Source organism: Haplochromis burtoni, unplaced genomic scaffold (genome assembly GCF_018398535.1).
Source record: "Haplochromis burtoni strain Fernald_Lab_line unplaced genomic scaffold, NCSU_Asbu1 Contig_64, whole genome shotgun sequence".
NCBI classification, from domain to species: Eukaryota; Metazoa; Chordata; class Actinopteri; order Cichliformes; family Cichlidae; genus Haplochromis; species Haplochromis burtoni.
In genome coordinates, this window is record NW_024582425.1 from 1976539 (window position 1) to 1998462 (window position 21924).

The 21924-nt window shown below is 41.2% G+C and overlaps 1 protein-coding gene across 4 annotated transcripts in view; it reads right to left on the reverse strand.

The window, feature by feature from the left end:
- Positions 1 to 17702: 17702 nt before the first annotated feature.
- The window catches only part of LOC102310119 (DNA-binding protein SATB1), a 58607-nt gene continuing 54385 nt past the window's right edge, over positions 17703 to 21924 (reverse strand). For all 4 annotated transcript variants that reach the window (XM_042221328.1, XM_042221329.1, XM_005923722.3 and 1 more), the window contains 2 exons: positions 21430 to 21636; positions 17703 to 19605 (listed from right to left, as the gene is read on the reverse strand). In XM_042221328.1, the coding sequence (XP_042077262.1) occupies positions 18985 to 19605; positions 21430 to 21636 (828 nt within the window). In that variant the 3' untranslated portion in view covers positions 17703 to 18984. The remainder of the gene's footprint in view (positions 19606 to 21429; positions 21637 to 21924) is intronic.

Below are 21924 nucleotides of genomic sequence, written 5' to 3' on the forward strand. Positions count from 1 at the left end.
TTTTTAATGTCTTCAAAGAGCAACTCTGACGCATCGCTGACTTCCACTCCTTGCTCCGGCTTCATTTTAGCATGGAATAATAAACCATCTTTGGGGAATTGAGTCCCTCAGTCTCTCTCTCCCTCACTCGCTCTCTCGTTTCATTTGGATATGCCATTGCAACAACCCCCCACCCCCACCCTCACCACCCCTCCACCCCATTTAAGACAACTTTCCTTTTTACTTAGTTGATTTTAAATTTTTATACCTTAGGGAACGCTGGTGTGTGTCACTGCAGTCGCCGGCTGTGTTGCTGCAAGCACAATTAAAATTCACGCACACTTTCCCCGTCCCCATTCCCCAGCATGCTCAGATGCTTCTTCTTTGGATGGCGCCGAGATGGAAAAGTTGTAAATTTCTGATTATATGCAGAATAGATTTAGTCTGGAAGGCCCCTCTCAACACGATTAAGCACCCAGCACCCATAAATTAAACACATATAGGACTTGGTATCTGAATGATAATCCTGTTGACCATGAGAGCTCTGCTCGGCTTGTACTTTCATTACGAGTGTAGTCACAGACTATGTTCAACCAGAGCTCTTCTGCTCAACTTAAATCAACCAGTGACATGACACATTAGGAAATGTTTCTAGCAGCCCAACACAGAAAAGTTGTTCTGTCGCAGGCACCAAAGACACGGCAACACTCTCACAGCGTGTCATGTTGCTATTTTAAGAGAACTCATTCACTTTGGCACATGGTAATTGAAAGATGACGGCACACTGTATTCCCTGAGAAAATGATAATTCACATGTGGACTCAATGGAAGGAAGTGTTGAGGAACAAAAGGCATTTTCTGACTTTGGTGCAGTGGTGTTGTGGGACATGAATGCTGTGAAAATTGGCACGCATGCTGAGGTCAGGCCACTTTTAGTATTTAGTCTTATGAGTGGCACATGACTCGCTGGTGATGCAGATTTAGTTTGTTTAGCTGCAGGAGTTAAACTGAAGCCACCTGAGGTTAAAAGTGTTTCACGCTTAAGAATCGTAATGTAAGAGAAGAAGTCCAGATCTAAAATCTTTAACCTTCCAGGGATGGATGCTGGAAAGGTGAAACTCTCTACGCACGTTCATGAGTCAGAGAGAGAGAGAGAGAGATGTTTCTGAACCAGAAGACACGGACCTCTTACCCTGACTTCATCTGTGCCCTGACACCAGGCTACAGCACTAAGCAGATGGGTCTGTTGCTCTGAATTAAACATTTTTTGTTTAATTTACTGCTGTGAAGAGGAGTAGTTTAACCCCAACAATTAACTCTCTCTTAACCTCAGGAAAAAGGTTTTAGTGCTTACAACTAACCAACTAGTTTTTAGTATCAAACCCAATCAGTGAGTGAAACTGAAAGAAAAAAGTGAGTGAAAATGAAAAAAAAAATCAAGCACTACCGTCTCCTGGTTGATAAACCTGTGACCTGTCCCACCATGCTTCTTCCACCCTTTTAATGTAGATTTTGTTGCCTTCTAAAAATGGGACCTTTAACTCTCCATGGCCATTATTGCCACGGCCAGTGCATCAAGGACACCTTGTGTGCAACGGTAAGATGCAGGTGACATTTGAGAAAATGGCTCATCACACCCCGGGATGAGAATACGCTGAACCAGCCTGCTGTATAATATTCTAGAAACCCAAAGAAAAAGTACAACACAAACAGCTCCAATGCTGTTTAAATGCTGCCGCATGCATCCATCTCGTCATGAATCGGCTGTGTAATGAAGGCAGGAAAGGACCAAAATGCAGACTCACGGAGACGGGACTTAAACTCAAAACACAGCTTTATTTGCTGAAAGGGAAAAACATAAACTATACTGGGAAATAACAGAAACTAAAGACATGACGCGGCACACAGGGAAACACACAACCATAAGGGAGACTGGGACACCAGACAGAGGGAGACGCAGACCTAAATGCACAAAATGATAACGAGGGAGGTGGAAACACACGGGGAACACAGCTGACACATATTAGAACTGATGGGACGGGGAGGAAAGCAAAAATGAAACACCAACCCAGGACATGGACTGTCAAAGTAAATCAGGAAACATGGTGAGACGTAGACTGTGACAACCGGACATGGAACATGCAGATATGAAACACACGACTGGAACACAAGAAGGGGGACAAGGGAACAGGCAAACAGTTAAAACACAGACACACAGGACAAAGACACGGGGGGAATCCAATAATCGAGGAACTGAACAGGGAACATAACTCAGACTAAGGCTACTAATGAACCTAAACCAAAATACAAAATATCACAAAAACACAAGAAACTCAGAATGCTGGGTCAAAAGGACCCAGAACCATGACGCATCTAATGCTAAGCTTATCCAATTTAGGGTCGGGGTGAAAGCCCAGTCCAGCTTACATAGGGTAAGAGGTGGGGTACACCCTGCACAGCTCAGCTGATGCCAGGCTAATGGTGCAACAAGACCAGATTTGAATCTTTTATCAGAATTTTGAAGCAAGATCTTTTTGGGGGTTTTAATAGTATTTCAGCATTCGCATCCTTCCTTTGTTGCTGGCAGCCCATTTTAGCACTTAATACAGTGCCATGCTGCTGTGATATGATCGGCAGAGTATGTTGCTGTAAAATCTGGATGCATATCATCCAGCACTGATGGTGCCTTCACAGATGTGAAGTGGATGTGGACTTGGATGGATGAACTCAAATCAGTAAATTAATGTCTGGATGTTGTTCTATATATTTTTTAAACTTATTAACATTTGTGTGAGTCCATGTAACAATTTACACAAAGAAACTTGTTATTAATCATCTGTGTTTTCTTTAAATTGTACACATTCATCTTATGTCCTGTTATTTTTTTGTGGAGAAACTGTATTTTCACCCTATTTCCCACTTTTTTTCAAAACCTTATGATCTCCCTCTGTCTATCGTGGACAGACTCAGCCTCTCTGGAAAGCTTTTTTTATTTTTAAATATTCAGTCAAGAAGTTCCATCAGACCTGTTACTATTTAACCTAATTGGCCATGGGATGCGCTATGCTATCATCAGGTGCACTTTTCCAGTCTATTATTGTGACTGGGACAACGTTTTTGATATGTGTTTGTATTTTTCAAATATTCTCAACTTTTTGGACTTTGTCTTGTACAGATGATTGTTTTGTTACTGTACAGATGTCATAAATGCCATTCCCTAAAATTGGCTTAAACCAGTCTTTGCCACATTAACTACTATTAAACCTATTCTGGCCAAGATATTAAGATATTTAGCGTTTCACAATATAATTTCAAGCAAATGTCTGAAGGAACATTGGCTTCACAACATGTGTTTCAAGCACCTACAAATTTGCATGTAAACCATCAACGAGTCAGTGAAAACTTTCCTCTGACCCTCAAGCGTGAAGTCGATATTTTCACTCTAGAGCAAGATGTAGATGCTCATTTACAATGTAACAGTTAGGAAAAAGGTATGATACCAAAGGATTTAACTTCTTTTCCCCTGAAATCAACCATTAATTAGCAATAAACAATTTCTCCTCACTATCTAATTGGCATCACATTTGTCAAGATACAGTTAAAGAGACTGCTTAATTAATTAAACATGAAATAACACCTTTCCTGAGTGTTTCAGAATACAGATGTAACCATAGATTTTTTTCTGCACAAACACACATGCACACACCTGCACGCATGCACACACACACACACACACACACACACACACACACACACACACACACACACACACACACACACCAACACCTCCACCCCACCTTCTAACAAAAATCCAGCACCAGATTTGATAAGATTTGTTCTCTTTATCACTTTAATTAGCACCTCCCTCCTGTCCCCTTTGCAAATGAGGGTTAGGTGAGGGGGTTCGGGATTTGATGACTTAAAATGCACACAGCTAACGAGTTATTCATACCCTGCACAGCTGTTAAGGCAATTTAACTGCTTCTTCTCTGTTCTCCCTGCTTTCACTTGATGCTTACTTGTCGAGGAGGGAAAGGTGGCAAGAAGCCGAGAACTGCTCCATTATCTTACAAGAGACACTGTCTGATTCAAAAAGGGTCACAATTTCCACCATTCACCTGTAACAGCAAAGATTTACAACTATTCATATCTCAAAGTTGCATCTTTCCTGGAACTTCTGACAGTTTTTAATGCAACTCTGTCTCAGCTGTGAAGACGTAGGTGTTGGGTAGGCAAGCAGAGTCTAAAAAAACCCCACCTGACTGCTTTAAAGCTGTTCCTGTTTGGAGCTATGAGCACATTTCTATGCATGCTGTATACTTGTGCGCTCCACCATTGCCCATCTGTCACTGTGCAATTATGATCAGGGGAAAGAAATGCTCGAATGTAGTATCTGCACCTCGGCTCCTCTGCAGATTGCCGACCAGGACGTGTCAACTTCTCCTGGATAAGCATCCCCATGATTGGAAGATCACAACTCACATCTACAAACACTGACGCAGATGCAAGCATGCTTTACCTAAATCCGCTGAATTAACTTCAATAAGGTTCAAATATTGCAAAGGTTCTACATGGTTTAAAGACATTTAGGAATATCAAAGACAAAGACTGAATAGGATTTTTCTCCTTTTTGTTTTTGAATTTAATAAGGCCGGAGTGTGGAAACCTCCAAGGACAGGCTTGTGAAGAGACCTCCTAAACTGCCTGATTTTGGGTGAGTGCTCATACCTTAAGTTTACCTACAGAGATGCTTTCAGCTCTCTACTTTTAACAGCCTCGCACTGAATACATTAAACATAATTCACACCGATAAGTGGCGAGGCACTTTGACGTGCCAGCGGCCTAAAAATCTGCAATGCAACTTTCACTGTTGAGTCTGTTTTGGTCAATGCATAAGTGGAACTATTGTGACAAGTGGAGCCTGGTGAGTGGTGTTGTTCATCGATGAGTTATTGCTTTAAAATGAAAGTGGTAAGACAGGTTTAGAAAAGGAAAATGGGTTCAATTAGTACTTCAAATAACAAGTGGCCACTTCAACTAAATTCCTAGAAAATGAACAACAGGCCGCAGACTCGATAAATAGAGAGTAGTTGATTTTCGCTGTAATTTTAAAGCAGCCCGCTGCAGTGGCTGCTCAGTCAGGTATAATTCATTAGCAAAAAGACAGAAAAACCAACATTCGTTAATATATCAGCTCACTTCTATCCCCGAATTTACGTTGCTTTTTCCTAAAAAGCAAAAGTGATTACTCAATTCTTTAAAAATGCATTAAAAAATACTCATATCCGTTCCTTCAGACAACAAGGCGAGTGAATGGACTCATACATACATCCCTAAGTTTGCAGATGTCAACATTCTTGGAGGCCTATTAGATTCATCTGCCCATTTCACAACATTATGCTTGAGATGCTTGAACTGTAAACGGAGGTGGAAGGGTCTGAGCGCCACGGAGCCACCGCTGTGCTGTTGTGTCTGCCTCCAGACTTCAAACAAAAGCTGTTATGTCTGAAACAGTGGAGGCGAATAAAAGGGCAGCCATAGGTGTCGGCCCCAAACATAAATACAAGCAGTGGAATGTGGTACTTACACTCTCAGAAAATGAAGTACCCTATTGTACTTTTAGTGGTACGCTCCTAGGGTTCTCAAAGTGCCCACGAGGGCAACAAGGAAAGAATGCAGCGCTGTGCATTTAATTCACCCAGAGTTCATATTGATATAACGGCTCGTGGAGTACTTCTATTCAATTCCAGCTCTTCTGTTTCAGCCATCATGGCTGACTAAACCTTCATAACACAATACAACTGCCAGACAACAAGAGTAACAGCGACCTGGTTAAAAAAAACCCCTGTAATCTAGCATAAAAGTGCCAGTTACTCTGAAGTGACACCAAGCACGTGCACAGGTAGAGCTCAGACACATTACAAGTGTAAATATATAAGTCCAGAACATAAGTCCGCTTCAAGTGTCACTCAGGTTTTATCAGTTTTGCTTTTTTCCTCTTACATTTTACACATTTTACAATACAGATATCATCAAAAACAGTATTTTTAAATGGACTCACTCTTATAACACTCTCCTACTCTACTTGAACATTCAAAGCACTTTTTTGTTAAGCATTTGGTAATTGGAGCAAAACCAAGTGCAGGTTGGAAATATTCAATGCAAAAGATCATCATATAAATATAAATTACTAATATACTAATTTTTGATCTGATGGATATCTGCAGGAGTGCTGGATGAAAAATAACTCAAGCAAGTAAAAGCTGTGTTACTTTGTGCAGCTTCATTTTTACATTTTTTATTATACTTATGTATTTGCTCCTTTTTCGGTTTGAACACATGTCTCCTAAAGTGTCTGTGCACAGCTATGACTGACACATTACACCGATGTTTGATGTCATAGCCGTGGGAACTTATTTCAGGTACGAGGGTGATGTGGAGATGAGGCATCTGTGAAAAGGAACATCTGTTAGATGAGGGCAGCACCCTCAATACAAATACAAAAATAAATCTGTATTACCAGTTTACCTGGGCAGCTGGCCGTTAACTGAGAAGAGGCAAAGACACTAGATCATCACAAAAAAATCATTTTAGGCTTTAATTTGTCGTTATAGACATGCATCACCAACACATGCTCCAGAATCCTCAGCAGCCCTGCTTCACATGTTCTTGTCTGTGTGCATTAATTTCTATGTGTGATATACGCCTCATATGCTATAAAAATAATGCTGTTGTACCCTTATTTGTACCCAGGTGAATTGGACATTATAGATATCAGTCATGCTTGTCTGGTGACAATTCTGTACCTTAGCGTAGTGGTAAAAATTGCTTTATATTCTAATAATATTAATATCTTAATATTCCATTCAAACAGTAGTTGTCAGTTTATTTCTCCTATATCTGTAGATACATTTACAATCATCAGTTAACCTATGGACTGCGGGTGTGGGAGTTTGTGTAGATTGTACCTTTAAGGCCAGAAATGGACTATTATTGTACTCCTACTTCTAAAATTGTGCCAGGTTAGACCCTTTGAAATGAGCTAAAGATGATATCTGCAAACCTTTTGTGAGATGAGCCCCTTATCTTGCAATGACATAATAGGATAAAGCACAGGCATGTGCCACTTGTGACATAAATCAGACAATATATGCATGGGAGTGTAATATTTCTACATGAATGTGACCAGAAGGACACCTTGAGTCCCCTGAGTAAGTCCGTGTTTAATTTTATCACCTTAAAACAACGAGCGAGAGGGCAGAAATCAACTCTGTGATGAATGTCATTAATTTCCACACCTCTAACCTGTTTCTGCATCTTTACATTTGTTGAGAAGTGTTTCATTTTGCTCTTACCAAGCAGCTTGGCATAGGAGCGAGGGAGAGACAAGTTCCCAATTTACGTTGTGGTGATCCCGCAGAGATTGCTATCATTAGAATAACTTTATTAGGCTTTCTGCTGCATTTCCTGTTTGATTTACTGCGCAGTCCCGAGGGCTCGCGTGTAGGCACAGAGGACTCCGCTATGCAAGCCAGACCTGCCGACGTTGTGGCGCAGGAACCTGAGTGTAACGTCCCGATTAATCTGGAGCTAAACGTAGCAGAAACATAACAAAGACACTGCCCAGTAAATCTGCTGCAGACCTTTTACATCAGCATGTGTATGCATTGGTACGTCAGCGTTTGTGTTAGCAGAAAGCTAACAACCATTTGCGGCTTTGGTACTGCAAAGCTTAGTCCTTGAAATGTAATTAAATATATTGTGTATATTCATATAAAAGTGTATGATTGTAAATAAATGCATTTAAAAAAAGTAGCTCGGGTGTTTTATCAATTCATGGCATATGTGACACCAGTATTTTACTAAATGAGGTAAAATGTTTGTGATTATATAGGATCTATTCAAACACAACAATGAACAATCAGAAGCAAACAAACTGTGTCACTGTCCCTTGTTGTGGTGTCTGTTAACGAGCAAAGATTTCTTTGCAAACAGTGTAGATAAACAACCTACAACTTTCTCCAGTTGTGTGACTTTTCCCTATAATCTTGTATAAACCAAGGAATTATTCAAGGACTGCAGCAGAAAATAAACAGAGGTGAACTTTGCTTTGTGCTGTAACTGTGTGTTAAAGAATTAAACTATTTTGTTGAGCTCCCTTTGGCCCGTTAAGGACTTAGACTGTATACAAACAATGAACGTTATGAACGCTATATTTGCCCCAAAACAAAGCTTAAAAATGCACGCAGCTTCATAGCTAAGTAACAATGTCCAGGACTGAAAAATGAAAGCAATATGAAATTACCAAAAACTCTAATGGGCGCTAGGGGCTGGCTCCCAAAGACTCCCATGTTAAAGTGCCCAACTTCACAGTATTAAAAGCATGTTTTCAACCTTATACAAAACAGTTTTGGTCTCTAGTGCAATAAGATGCGAAGTAGATGTAAAACAAGGACATAAAGTAAACAAGTATCCAAAAACACAAGGAAGAGGCGAAATCTAAGGACAGCCATGGAAACAAAGTAACTGGGCTGCAGGACACATCTTGACAAAGTACACAGGGAGGATTGGGTTATTTATACACACACAGATGGCTGATTAGGGATTAGACACAGGAGGGGAATGAGACACAGGGCCACACTGTCAACAACAGATGAAAACAATCAGGGAATCAAGCGAAGACAGAGAGGAAGAAAAACTACCACAGAACACAAAAGAAAACTAACCTTCAAAGTAAAACAGGAAAAAACACAAAGAGACTAATATCCATGAATGTTAACACTAAACAAGAGAACACAGAGGGACTAAGGAATAAGCTGCTGCTACTACTACTGCTACAGATAACAATAATAACAGACCTAAACAAAAACACAAAATGGAAACTCATCACTAAAATGAACAAAGTAATAACATCAAGACTCACACAATACTGGAACAAAGAAATCAAAGCAGGAATTTAAAATCCAAAGATTAAAAATAAAACACAAACGCTATAACAACCATGAACTGGGGCTGTGTTGAGCTAGGTGGCTAGGCTTGCCCTGCTTGCAAGCATTAGCTAATAGCTTGATGATAGCACTTCACCCCATTGTCTAAACACCTGGCCACAATCAGTGGCGGTCCTAGCCTGTTTGGCGCCCTGGGCGAACACTCCCTCTGGCGCCCCCCCCCCACACACACACACACACAAAAACATATTAAGGATTGTACATTAACATAAAGCTGTTGTACACACACACACATATGAAGAGAGAGAGAGTATGCATAGTATGCAAACGGCTACCAAACAGCCATCATAATTCGTCATACAATGAGAACAGGACAAATCAACAACTGGCAATGTGTCTGTGAAGGTTCTCAGTCATCCAGGTCATCGTAGTCAAAGGAGCTTGCAAAGAAAAGCGTCTGGACTTCTTTAAGTTCTTGAAGACGTTTCACCTCTCATCCGAGAAGCTTCTTCAGTTCATACAAAGACCAAACACTACAGATTACATACAAAGATCACTACTCTCCTCAGTGACAACAATACCTACGAAGCCTTAAAGCGAGACCCCACAAGCAGCTACAAAAAGAAAGTTATAGCTTGCCTTCAAGACTTTGAAAAGGACAAAATTCATTGACCGCCTTACATATCACCGCCTTTACCCAGGGGATGCCATACCCTGCATTATGGACTTCCTAAAATCCACAAGGAAGCTGTCCCACTCAGACCCATAGTCAGTAGCATAAACTCAGCCACTTATAACATTGCTAAACACCTTGCTACCATCCTTGCTCCTCTCGTGGGGAACACCCCACACCACATCAAGAACTCCACCGACTTCACCGACAAGGTCCAGAAACTTACCCTGGATCCAGATGAAACCATGGTGTCCTTTGATGTAGTCTCTCTCTTCACTTGCATACCCACCACGGAGGCCGTGGAGACTGTCAGAAAACGACTACAAGAAGACAGCTCCTTGGAGGACAGGACCAACTTCACACCCGATCAGATTTGCACACTGTTAGACCTCTGCCTCACCACTACATATTTCAAATACAACGAAGGCTTTTACAGACAAAAACATGGCTGTGCCATGGGCTCCCCCGTGTCACCTATTGTAGCCAACCTTTACATGGAGGAAGTGGAAAGGAAGGCTCTTGGCTCTTTCAAAGGAAGAGTACCCAGCCACTGGTACAGATATGTGGACGACACCTGGGTCAAAATCAAGACACAAGAAGTGGAATCCTTCACTGCGCACATTAACGCTGTGGATAAAAACATCAAGTTCACCAGGGAAGACACAAAGGACAACTGTTTGCCTTTCCTGGACTGCGCTGTGCACATTGAAGAGAACGGCAACCTCAACATCGAAGTTTACCGGAAGCCCACACACACGGACCAGTACCTCCTCTTTGACTCCCATCACCCTCTGGAACACAAACTTGGAGTAATTAGGACCCTACACCACCGGGCAGAACATGTTCCCTCTAAGCCTGAAGGAAAAAAGAAGGAACACACACATGTAAAGGAAGCACTCAAAACGTGCGGCTATCCTAAATGGGCGTTCTTAAAGTCAGCAAAGAGGCACAGAAAAGAAGACAGACACCAGCGAGGGAGGATAAGAAAGACAGACGCAACAACATTGTCATCCCCTATGTAGCCGGTGTATCAGAAAAACTCAGGAGAGTTTTCTCCAAGCATGACATCCCGGTGCATTTCAGACCCAGCAACACGCTCAGACAAAAACTGGTTCACCCGAAAGACAAAACGCCAAAACACAAACTTAACAATGTGGTGTATGCTGTACAGTGCAGCGAGGAATGCCAGACCTCTACATTGGAGAGACCAAACAGCCACTTCACAAGCGCATGGCACAACACAGAAGAGCCACCTCCACAGGACAAGACTCAGCAGTCCATCTGCATCTTAAGGATAAAGGACACTCTTTCGAGGATGCCAATGTTCACATTTTGGACAGAGAGGACAGATGGTTTGAAAGAGGAGTGAAAGAAGCCATCTATGTCCACTGTGAGCGACCATCTTTGAACAGAGGCGGGGGTTTACGACACCAACTCTCTGCCATCTATAATCCAGTTTTGAGATCCCTTCCCAGACGCCTTAACGCCCACTCACATCCTGGGCCATCTGACCTCAGGAATTCGCATGATAAGGTGGGGCCAGGTTTCACAATGAACTCACCCGAAACTCTGGCTGATTGGGACCCACACCCAGTTTCACACCTTGGCTCAGGCGATTAGAGGATCATCAGGGGGTCCTTTTGTCCCTCTGTGGGGGGAAACTCCCACTAGGTTTATATCTGGGACTCTCCACCATTTGACCTTAGAACTGAAGAAGCTTCTCGGATGAGAGGTGAAACGTCTTCAAGCAACTTAAAGAAGTCCAGACGCTTTTCTTTGCAAGCTCCTTTGACAACAACTGGCAATGACTAATTAATATTAGAATCTGTAACATAATGTATTGTTTGGAGTTTAGTCTGTTACTGTTACTATTTTTACCATTTCTTCTTGGAGCAACTGTAACCCACATAATTTCCTTAGGGATTAATAAAGTAATCTGATTCTGATTGTTTCAGGATGACCTGCCATTATCCAATCACACATCTGCTTACCTGTATCTTTTGCTCGTTTCTCCTCCTCTTCTTTTCTCTTTTTTCTAAACTGAGCACCTGATGGCTTTGAACTTTTCTTGTCCATCTTACATTGGTTTTAATTTTGCACTCCAGTATGAACACCCATCCCTTAACCCGAGGATCACCACAACATGATCTAACACACCTACACCTTAGTTCACAGATTCACTTTGTCTAGGGTGCATTTCTGGGATTTCACACAACCCAGGATTCAAATCATGAATACATAATGGTCTTGGATTTACAACATTATGAATGAAATGTGCTCTATTTGGAAGCAGCCCCCCCCCTCCCCTTTCGATGGGTTGTGTGTGAGACTTTAAATCATCAAACTGTAAATTTTAAATTGTTATTGATCCCTTTGCCCCGAGTCCTAAAGTGTATATTTATTTTCTTACTCTTCTTATATATATTGTTTGTTTACTTGCACTGCTGTAACTGGAGCCTCGTCGTCTCGTCTCTCTATATACGGGACTGTATGTAGCGGAGATGACAATAAAGTTTACTTTGACTTCAGCAGCAAGCAGGTGCACCGAGGGCTCTCGCGCTCACTTTTCATGTATAGAATTTTGAAAAAACATTGTTGCAAATTATAAGTCTGTATTATAATGTCTGGTGTTTTTGTGTTTGTTGGTTTGTTTTTATTTTGTTTTATTTTGCGGTCAGAGAATCCCCCGCCGCCCCGCCCTCTCCTCTCTGCGCCGTAAGCAGCAGGCGCACCTCGCAAACGGAGAGCGCCCTTACTCCCAGAAAATGGGCGATAGAAAACCGATCGGTGCCTATGCCATTCCCAATATGCGCTGGATGACGTTGGGGCAGCATGAGTACGAGCAGTTTTTTAATTTTTATGCCCGTGATGCCGCCCGCATCTAAAACTGCTACTGGCCACAATGCTAACGTTGAGACTTGCAAAGTGGGGAGTCCAAAATCAGTCACAGAGCCTACTTCCATCTTTTATGTACAGTTTGTGTTAACCCCATAGTACTGACTCAAGCTAATCCTACCAGAGCTCTGAACATGCTAATTGATGCTAATTCCCAAACCAATAACTATTCTAACTTATGTCTTACAGTGACCACAGGCTGGAAAGATAACAAGTAGATATACCTACAACCACACACTTGAAACTCTTGTGAACCTGTGTGAAAGTCAGTGTAAAGATACTGTTAGCTCATCCCTTTCTCTGTTTAGCTGTTGATACTCATTTTGGGGATAGGGGTGGAACAACCTCCATATTTGACAATAAACTGCATCATCAACATCACCATTAAGTGTTCTATGAGTATCTGAATGGTGTACTCAAATATCAAAAAGTTGAGTGTGGAGAACTGCACATCTTCAACAGTCAATACTTTGGCTGTATAGCTGAAAGATCGAGGCAAGCAAATATTTCAGTTATCACTGATAATGGTGATGAAATCAGTGGCAGCTAGCTAACTGCAGCAGATTTTTTCATCATGCAGGTGAGAGCAAACATTGCATGTGTTACATGTGTGGTAAACTGTTCACAAAATGCAGTAGCTAGCACAGCAATTGCAGTCAGATATTGCACGCTATTTATGGTGCACAGCGCAGCGCTTCTATTTCAGACAACACTACCCTTTCAGAGTGCATGTAACAAACGAGTAACTAATAAAGAATGTGCAAAAGGGGGACTGGTTTGTATTGGCCACCACCATCTTGTTTTTTATTAGAAGTGACCATATTTGGATTAAAAGCTGAGGTTACAAGCTAGTGCTGTTAATCTTGGTTAGTGAGGTCTACATATAAACTATATGAGTGTAATGTACTGTCATAGATATTTGCTAAGTAGTAGTGCTAAGTAACAGACACTCACCAAAACTGAAGCACAGACCTTTGTCGGCATCACAAAATAAGATATTTTAACTGTAAAATAATTACATTTTTAAAAATTCTCAAAAAGGCACAAACACAGTAGAGAGGTCCAGTTTAGCGACTCCAAATAGCAGAGATGAGGCCTATTTGATCGATCAGGTGTCAAAGTGGCCATGTCTGAGATCCAGTTTTTAAATGGAAGAGTTAATAACATTTTTTATAATCACCCCACTTGGAGTTGTTATGAAGGCCGTGTGCAAGGATTCACTCACCATTGGAACAAGCTTACTAAAGGAAATGCAGTTTTTGGCACTTCTGCGTTATTATTCCTTTAGTTGCGCTGCCTAGGCTGCTGGTGACGTCTTTCTTCTTCAATCACCTTTTTCATTCTCTATGTATTTATACACCATTCTGTATGTAATCATTAGTTATTAATAATCTCTGGCTCTTCCACAGTGTATTTTTTGTTCTGTCTTCCTCTCGTCGCCCCTAACCAGTCACAGCATACGACTGCCCCTCCCTCTGCTGGAGGCTTCTTCCTGTTAAAAGGGAGTTTTTACTTCCCACTGTTGCTTGCTCAGAAGCGGTCGTTTACTTGTTGGGGTTTTCTCTGTGTTATTCCTTGTCACACAAAGCACCCTCAGGAGACTGCTGTTGTTATTTGGTGCTATATAGATGAGCCTGAATTGAAAACTTGAATTGAATTGGATTCTGCTGCAACTTGGAAAGTCCTTGACGATTGATCTGACAACAATAAATAATAAAATCTGACAATAAGCTACACACGGTCTGAAGCAATGCAAAACTGCATATCTTTGAGTGTTATTTGAATCAGTCATATATCATCGTGTACACAGTCCACCTTCCTCCCATGTTTGAAGTTTCAAATGCTTCCTTTGCATGGAAGTTTTAAGGTCATGCTCTATGTCACAACCACTTTGCACAAAACTTATGTTAACCTCTGTTTTCCAAGTAAGATGTCCTATTTCTCCCCAGCACTAAGAAATAAAATTATACCACCTCATGATGCTGTAAAATTCTCAGAATTTCTCTCTAAGTGCTGAACGTCGACTATTAGTCTGATGAGTACAAACACTGGATCAAATATCACGTGAACGATTACGAAACAGAGCCTGTGAGGGACCGGGCCAAGCCGTGAGCCCTTCCCCTGGTTTACCCAACACTGAGACACTTTCAGAGCTCTTTTTTCAGAAATGCTAAGTGTATGTTATGATAACACAAAGTGGAAAAAAAAAAACCACTCACACACACGCAAAATATGATGCATCCCCTCAAATCTGCATTCAGAAAGCTCAAACTCCTGCTTCCTTCAAATCGCCTGTGAAGTGTTAATGTTCATTGTTGATTGACATCTTTGCATGTACCCTAGGGGGTTGTGTTCAGTGGAGCATGTATACGTTCTTTGAATGTGTCCATCGTGCAGCTGTGCAGCCCAGAAATATAAAATACACATTAGTGGGATAACATACTCCTACTGTAGGTTTTTCATCAGGGATGTTTGATTTTAAATTGTCACTTCAGTTCTGTTTCTGTCCACCATTTGTCTTATTTTTTTTTTTTTAATTTGTGCGCTGGTGGAGTGTAGCTGTGTACAATGTTTTAAAATACTGTACTTAAACACTTTTCACCACAACCCTGGAAGCCGTCCAGCACGACAATCTGACATGTTGGCAGTTGGAATTAAAGGCCTCACTCAGGAGCTTCTCTTTGACGGAGCACAGAAGGTACTTTTTACAGCACTGACATATTTAGTTATCAGACAGAAAATAATTTAACTCTGAAAACATGCTAAAAAGAAGATACTACATTAAGATGACACATTTGTAAAGAATATTAAGTGCAGCTTTTTAAAAATCTTTATCAACTTTGACAATGTCCTTTTTTTTGTTACATCACAGGCTTTTGTATATATTAAAACACATTTGGACCAAATATTAAAAGTGTATGTGCATCTTCCATTCATTCTGGATAACATAATTTCAACATAAAGTACTAAACCTAATTGAGATGAATAGTTGTCAGTCAAAAATATATGTAATAAAAAATATATATATATCATATATTTATGAATATAAAACTGACACGCAATTAAAAAACAGACTTTTTTGTGTATGTTGCATTATTGCTGAACTTCCATGCCTGGCCTGTGTAAATGTAAGGCAAAGCTCTACACCAACTCCATTAAGCTCCTATGACCTGCAGGTAAAATATCACTTTATATGTGACATGATATCTCCGCTTAAAGTTGGATACCTCCTGTGACATCCAAATATACATACCTGTGAATTTAGTTAAAAATAAACTTTGTTTGGCATTTTGACCTCAGCCTCTCCAGCCCACCGTCTGCCAGCCACGTCTTTATGTGGAAGCTGTTTATTTGCTCTGACGCTGAGGATTTCTACAAATATCACAAGAAGACACTGTATCTGCTGGGCTTCTTTCTCCAACGGCGGCATACCACAGTATGATGTGGCATCATCTACATGCTTTCTGGTAAATTTGTGTAGCCTGCTAATTTTTTTCTAAATAAGCAACAGCATGAGGCGCCCGGGGGTAACGGAGTCAGTGATTCATCAGTCACCATTCTTGTCGTAATTATGATTTCTATTTTGACATCAGGGAAAGTCTTTGAAGTGTGTTTGGTGCCGTGGAGAGCCAGCGAACAGCCTAATGGAGATGGAGTATCAAACCTGTTCGGTGCTTGCCAGTCTTCTCTGAGCAATCACCCATGATACCCACCCATGGTGAAACAGAACTGGCTCTTTCTTGTCATGGCAAACCTCCTCATCTCACGATCCCCTGAAATAACACCATGTTTGCCGAAGACTTTTTTTTACAGCTGCTGGAGAACACCGGATAACCCCTCTGTAGGATATTTCACTTTATAGCTGAACTTTTCCAGAAAACATCAGAAATCAAGTCTTGAACCACTGTTAGAGCAAAGTATTAGCCATCTGTGTAGAAAAACCTTTTGTAAGCGTGCGGCAAATATAGCTGATCCTTATGAAAACAGTGATAATGAGGAGGAGTATTACGCTAGAGTTCCTGTTTGTTGGTGCCTTCACCTCTGTTTGTCAGTGAGTAAGCCATTTGTAATGTCAAAATGGAGAAATAATGAAGCATAATGGCGCCTCTTTGCTCTGTGACATGCGGTAATGTTTTTTTATCACCTCTTAACACGTATCGTGTACCCTCTGATCACCTCTGACAAAAGGATGTCCTCTTGAGAGCATCTGACACTTCTATATGTCTGTTTCGTTTGATTGTTCTTTTCCCGTGAACGTACACAACATTGCACTGTGGATTTCTTTCTATATTTATGGGATAAAAACAGCACAACACAAAGGGAACGCTGGCCCAGACAGGCTGCCACATATCTCAGGGTGTGAACGGGTGGGGGTAATTTCCTAAAGGTGTAGACACCTGGCCCCGCCTGGGGTTTACGGCAAGGTCAGGACACCTGCGCTGTTTTATAGCCGAACTTCCTGCAGAGGGCTTTGCTATTACAGGTGTTCACACCTAACATTTATTTATTTTAGATTTCAAAGGTGGTTCACATACACTCAGCATGTAGAAGTGGAGATGCAGCAGAAGAGCCCCGGTACAGTCGGTTTGGGAGGAAGAGGCACGACAGAATGGCGATTCAGCTTTGTACGGTGAGCTTTTGCACAAACTTCAAATATATTTACAATATTAAACAATTAATGATTCATAAGATGTGATATTTACAGATATTACAAGTGACATGGGTTCAGTGATCGCAGCGGAATGAGTCAGTAACTGGAGTTGATCTTTCTTAGCAGAACTTGAAAGAAAAAAGCAAAAAGAAAACCAAGAAAAACCAAAAAAAACAACAACAACCATTTCACATTGTTTCCTCTCCTGTTTCCAGAGGAGACAAACACGCCTCTGGTGTCAAAAGAGCCTGGTCAAGTTAATGCCAAGAAATCTGTGGTACAATACAAACAGTTTAATTGTGTAATTAACAATCAATAACCACTTCTAGTTAGAACATTTCTGCCGAAAGGAACCGAGAAACACTTATAAAACAGTCAGTCGTAACAAAATAACTGGTGTTCTCATTGAAATGAACTCATAAAAAAGAAACACTTTTTTACAGAATATTTATACAGGAGTAGCTTTTTGAATTGGATTCTTAACCAAAGGAAGACACATCGCAGACATCGATTTTCACACAGATTGCATATGTTTTTCTTTCTAAGGTGTTCTATAGGTTAGTCATTTTACCTAAGCTTATTTGCATGATAGTAAAAATTGCATACAACATTAATTGTGAAGCTTGTAGCATGAGTTGCTTGACATACAGCACTTTTTATAGGCAACCTTTAAAGCACATTTCTCCATTTAAAACGTTTAAGACACTTCTTGTTTTTACTGCCCACTGAAATTACATTTATAAATAGAAACAAGATCGGTGGAATAAAAAAAAGAGAGAGAGCGCGCACAAGGAAACATAAACTGTTTTTTTAGGTTTTTTTTTAGAAAAAGTAATTACATCAGAAACACTGCATGAACTGCAAATAAATAATGTCAGACAACATAAACATTGTGAAATTCACATTTCCAACTGTGTGGCAATTCAGAAAGTTACAGTGACAAAGGTTTTGCAAAATAATCTAACATCGGCAGTGCCGTATAGTACAAGGCATTTGTTGGCATAGTTTTTTAAGACTGTATTTTTTTTACAGTTACAATATAATGTCTATATATATATATATTTATATTTCTTCCCTAACAAATAATATGTAAAGAGACTGAGCTATTCTCGTAGATGCACCTGGGCTGGGTGATCGCGTTCCAGAGTTTGGAGTGATCCATAATCACATTATGCGCTTTTTAAAAAGAATAACTAATCTGCCAGCAGGCTCCAGACTTGATACCTCATAATTAAGGCCTTGTCATCCACATGGTCCTTGATTTCATTTGCTATTTTCTTAAAAAAAAAAAAAAAATCCAGTTAAACATCACATACGTAAACACCTATCGAAGTCCTAGCAAACTCCAGGGGAACTTTTTTTTCCTTTTTCAATATAATCAGTAGCTCAAAAAGATAAAGTAAGTCAGTGTAAAACAACAGACATAGAGTGCAGTCAGCAAATATCCACGGCAACATACTTAATAATTTTTTTGTGCAGATTATTTAAACGATGCATCAGTCTTTACAGTGAATAATACAAGTTTTACAAAATCGAAAAAGTAGTACTTTTTGTATTACTGAGTCTGAAATGGGCTTTCCAGTGTGTGAACACTCATTTCGCACTGTGAGTTCATATGTGTGTGTGTGTGTGTGTGTGTGTGTGTGTGTGTGTGTATATATATATATATATATATATATGAACACTCCTCATACAGTCCAGATGCTGTACTGATTGAAAACACTACTTTTCTTTGTTTGCAGTGTGGTGTTTCTGTGGCGGCCAGAGCGTTACATTTAGCACAGTCACCAGTCTGTGTGCACAGGAAAACTCTCAGTACATGTTTCAGAGGGAGAGTCCTACTCCTTGGCCTCGTGCTCCGACTCGGACTGGGCTTCGGCACCTCGGCCCAGCTGCTCTTCGATCTTGATGGAGAAGATGGTGCTGTTGGTCTGCGTGCTCTCGTCCAGCTCCTTCAACAGCTCTCCGCTCTCCCTGAAGTCCGTCAGCTCTTCCTCAAAGGCCGGGCTGCTGCTGCTGCTACTGCTGCTGGTGGTGTTGTTGACGATGGCTGCAATGGTGGTGTTGTTGTTGTTGTTGTTAATGGGCTCCTTGGGTGCCTTTGCTGGGTGACTGACATAAAAGCGCTGGTTCTGGAAGAACTTGATGATGGTGAGCTTGGGCAGGTCCAGCTGGGCTGAAAGGGTGTGGATGGCCTCCTCGTCGGGGTATAGGCCCACGTCCTGGATGAAGCTCTGCAGGATACCTAGAGCTTCCAGGGAGATCTTGCCTCCACCCGTGCGGGATTTGATGCTCCCTCCGCGGCTGCCTTCGTCCTCCGTTTCGGCCGGAGAGGCGGTGGAGGGTTGGCGAGGTGGCAACCGGGGACCGGTGGTGGGCTGCTGTTGCTGCAAGGGCTGTTGGGAGGGGTGGAGGGACAAGGAGGGCTGGTGCTGCTGCTGTGTCTGAGGCGGCTGAGCCTGCAATGAGGGAAAAAAAAGAAAGAGGGAAGAGAAAGGAGATGGGGATGTTATCAGTGAACACTTATCGGCGCCTTAATAAGGCCTTTCATTAAAATCAATTGAGTTGTGAGGAAAAATGGGCCTGCTGTGTATAGAACAGGCACTTGGTTGAAGGAATTTTCCATGCAATATCTGATTGAATGCAATCAGTTCTGCAGATATGATGTTTTTCCTTTTTTGGTAGTGGGAGCTTGAGTCTCATTGTGGAGGTAGAGGAGGCAACAGCCCCACACCAGCATATACACTCGTACACATGAGTGACACGATCGGCTCCACGCACACTGGGAATTCACAGGCAAACTGGCCTCTCTATTATATCCTGTGCTGCTTATCGGCCTCTATTGCCCGGCAGTGATAAACAAGCTCCCTGTGTACAATTCACATCGCGATGGTCTGGCTGATTTGTCGCCGTGTGAGAATGCTATCGATGGCTTTCGCTCTGCCGTCAGAGTCCCGTTAGTGTAAACACATGACACATTACTCGTAAAATGTCTCATTGTGTGGTTGGAGAGCGAGTGAGTGGGCAACTCGTGGTCTCTATTGACCCTGCAAAATGGGCGCTCTTTTATTTTCATTTCTGAGTCAGACACTGTAGATAGGTGTTTCATAATGAAGTTTGCAAAACAGCACTTTGCAGGGACTCTGCTTGCCAGCTGCATAAATGCACCCAAAGATGTGATTTTTACTGTACCCATATACTGAGCCGGGCTAGTTCTTGTTGAGCAAATGTGAGCTAATTTGGCTAATGTATCACGTTAGTAAAAGAGCAGCACAAAATAGTTAAACACCAGTCTCTTATGGACACTGTAAAACTGCACCATTAAATCAGAAATAATCCTATTTTATCAATCTGCAACCGTTTTGCATTTGCATGCAAAGTATGCACAAAATTCCCTCATTCCATATCTGCTGCTCAAACTGATTTGTCAAAGAAATCCTATTACCTTATTTATATCCACTAAATGACAGTCTTTGTGAAACGCTGCCATTGTATCCAAGTAACCAAATAACTAATCAACCACTCTGCTGTGGCTCAGACTTTTAATAGAAGTATTATTGTACTTCATTAAGATGTTTCGACCGTTAACCGAGCCTGTGTGTTATTTTCTATTCATCTGCCAGATGTCTCTTATAAAGCAGCTCTGTTAAGCAAGTTCAGCCTAATGATATCTTTGAAAACGGTTTTTGCTTAAAAAGTAGCAACTTTTAAGTGTTGCAGTGTTGTTAATTTATGTGTTCGCAGAAACTCCTGAGTGCTGTTAGGGTTAGAATTACTGAAAGAAGAAGTCAAATGGGGAAAATTAAGGTTTCCCTTTTTTTTTAAACTAAATTATTTTCGACACAGACCTTTGGAAAACAGGATATGCACAGATACAATAATCAGACTTCATTAGGATTTTTAAAAATGATTCTCTCCACTGTTACATAATATCTTTAAACTACTTTTCATAAGAAATTGTACCAAAAAGAGATCCAAATCACAAGCACAAATAATCAAATTGCTTTGATTTAGCAATTAGTGATCCATCTATCCATTTTTTTAACAGCTGGGGGAGGGGAGCACCTTATATTTTACTTTGACATCCACACCTAAGGGCAGTTTAGAATAAGCAGTTAACCCAACATGTGATCAGCCACAGCCAACCAGTGGATTCAGCCCCAGAAACATATTGCTGTGATTCAATATTCATGTTCTGGAACACATCTGTTGTAGTTTTAGCTCGATGCCTTGCCCAAAGGCACTGGCTCAGGTCATAATCTTGTGAAAAATATCACACTCACCTGTAGCTGGTCACTGGAAATGTGCATCAAGTGCGACGGCCGCTCGTTGTGGTGCTGCTGGCCGGCGCTGCTCTCCTGCTCGTAGATGGCATCACGTTCGGCCTGAGAGAGGCTCAGGAAGCGTCGGATCATGGAGAGGTTCTCCCAGAGTGTTCGGTTCTCTGGAGACGGATCCTCTTTCCAGCGCAGCAGCTCACAGAGCCAGCCCTGGACAAAACATTTGAAAGGAAGGAGGGAGAAGGAAGGAGAAAAAGGATACAAATCAGTAAGAATAGAATGTACTGCAATTCGGACCGTGATGTCCAAAATGTTTAAGCACAGTTGCAGCCCTAAAAAGGCCAAACAATCAACCAGACTACGAAACCTTAAAACAGAGCTGCTTCTATCGGAAGCATCAAAGTACTCTGAGGAAGAAAAAGCCACTGTGACACCATTTCAAAATAATTAACACATTTTTTCACTAAAATGAACAAAATAAAACGAAAACCACTCATA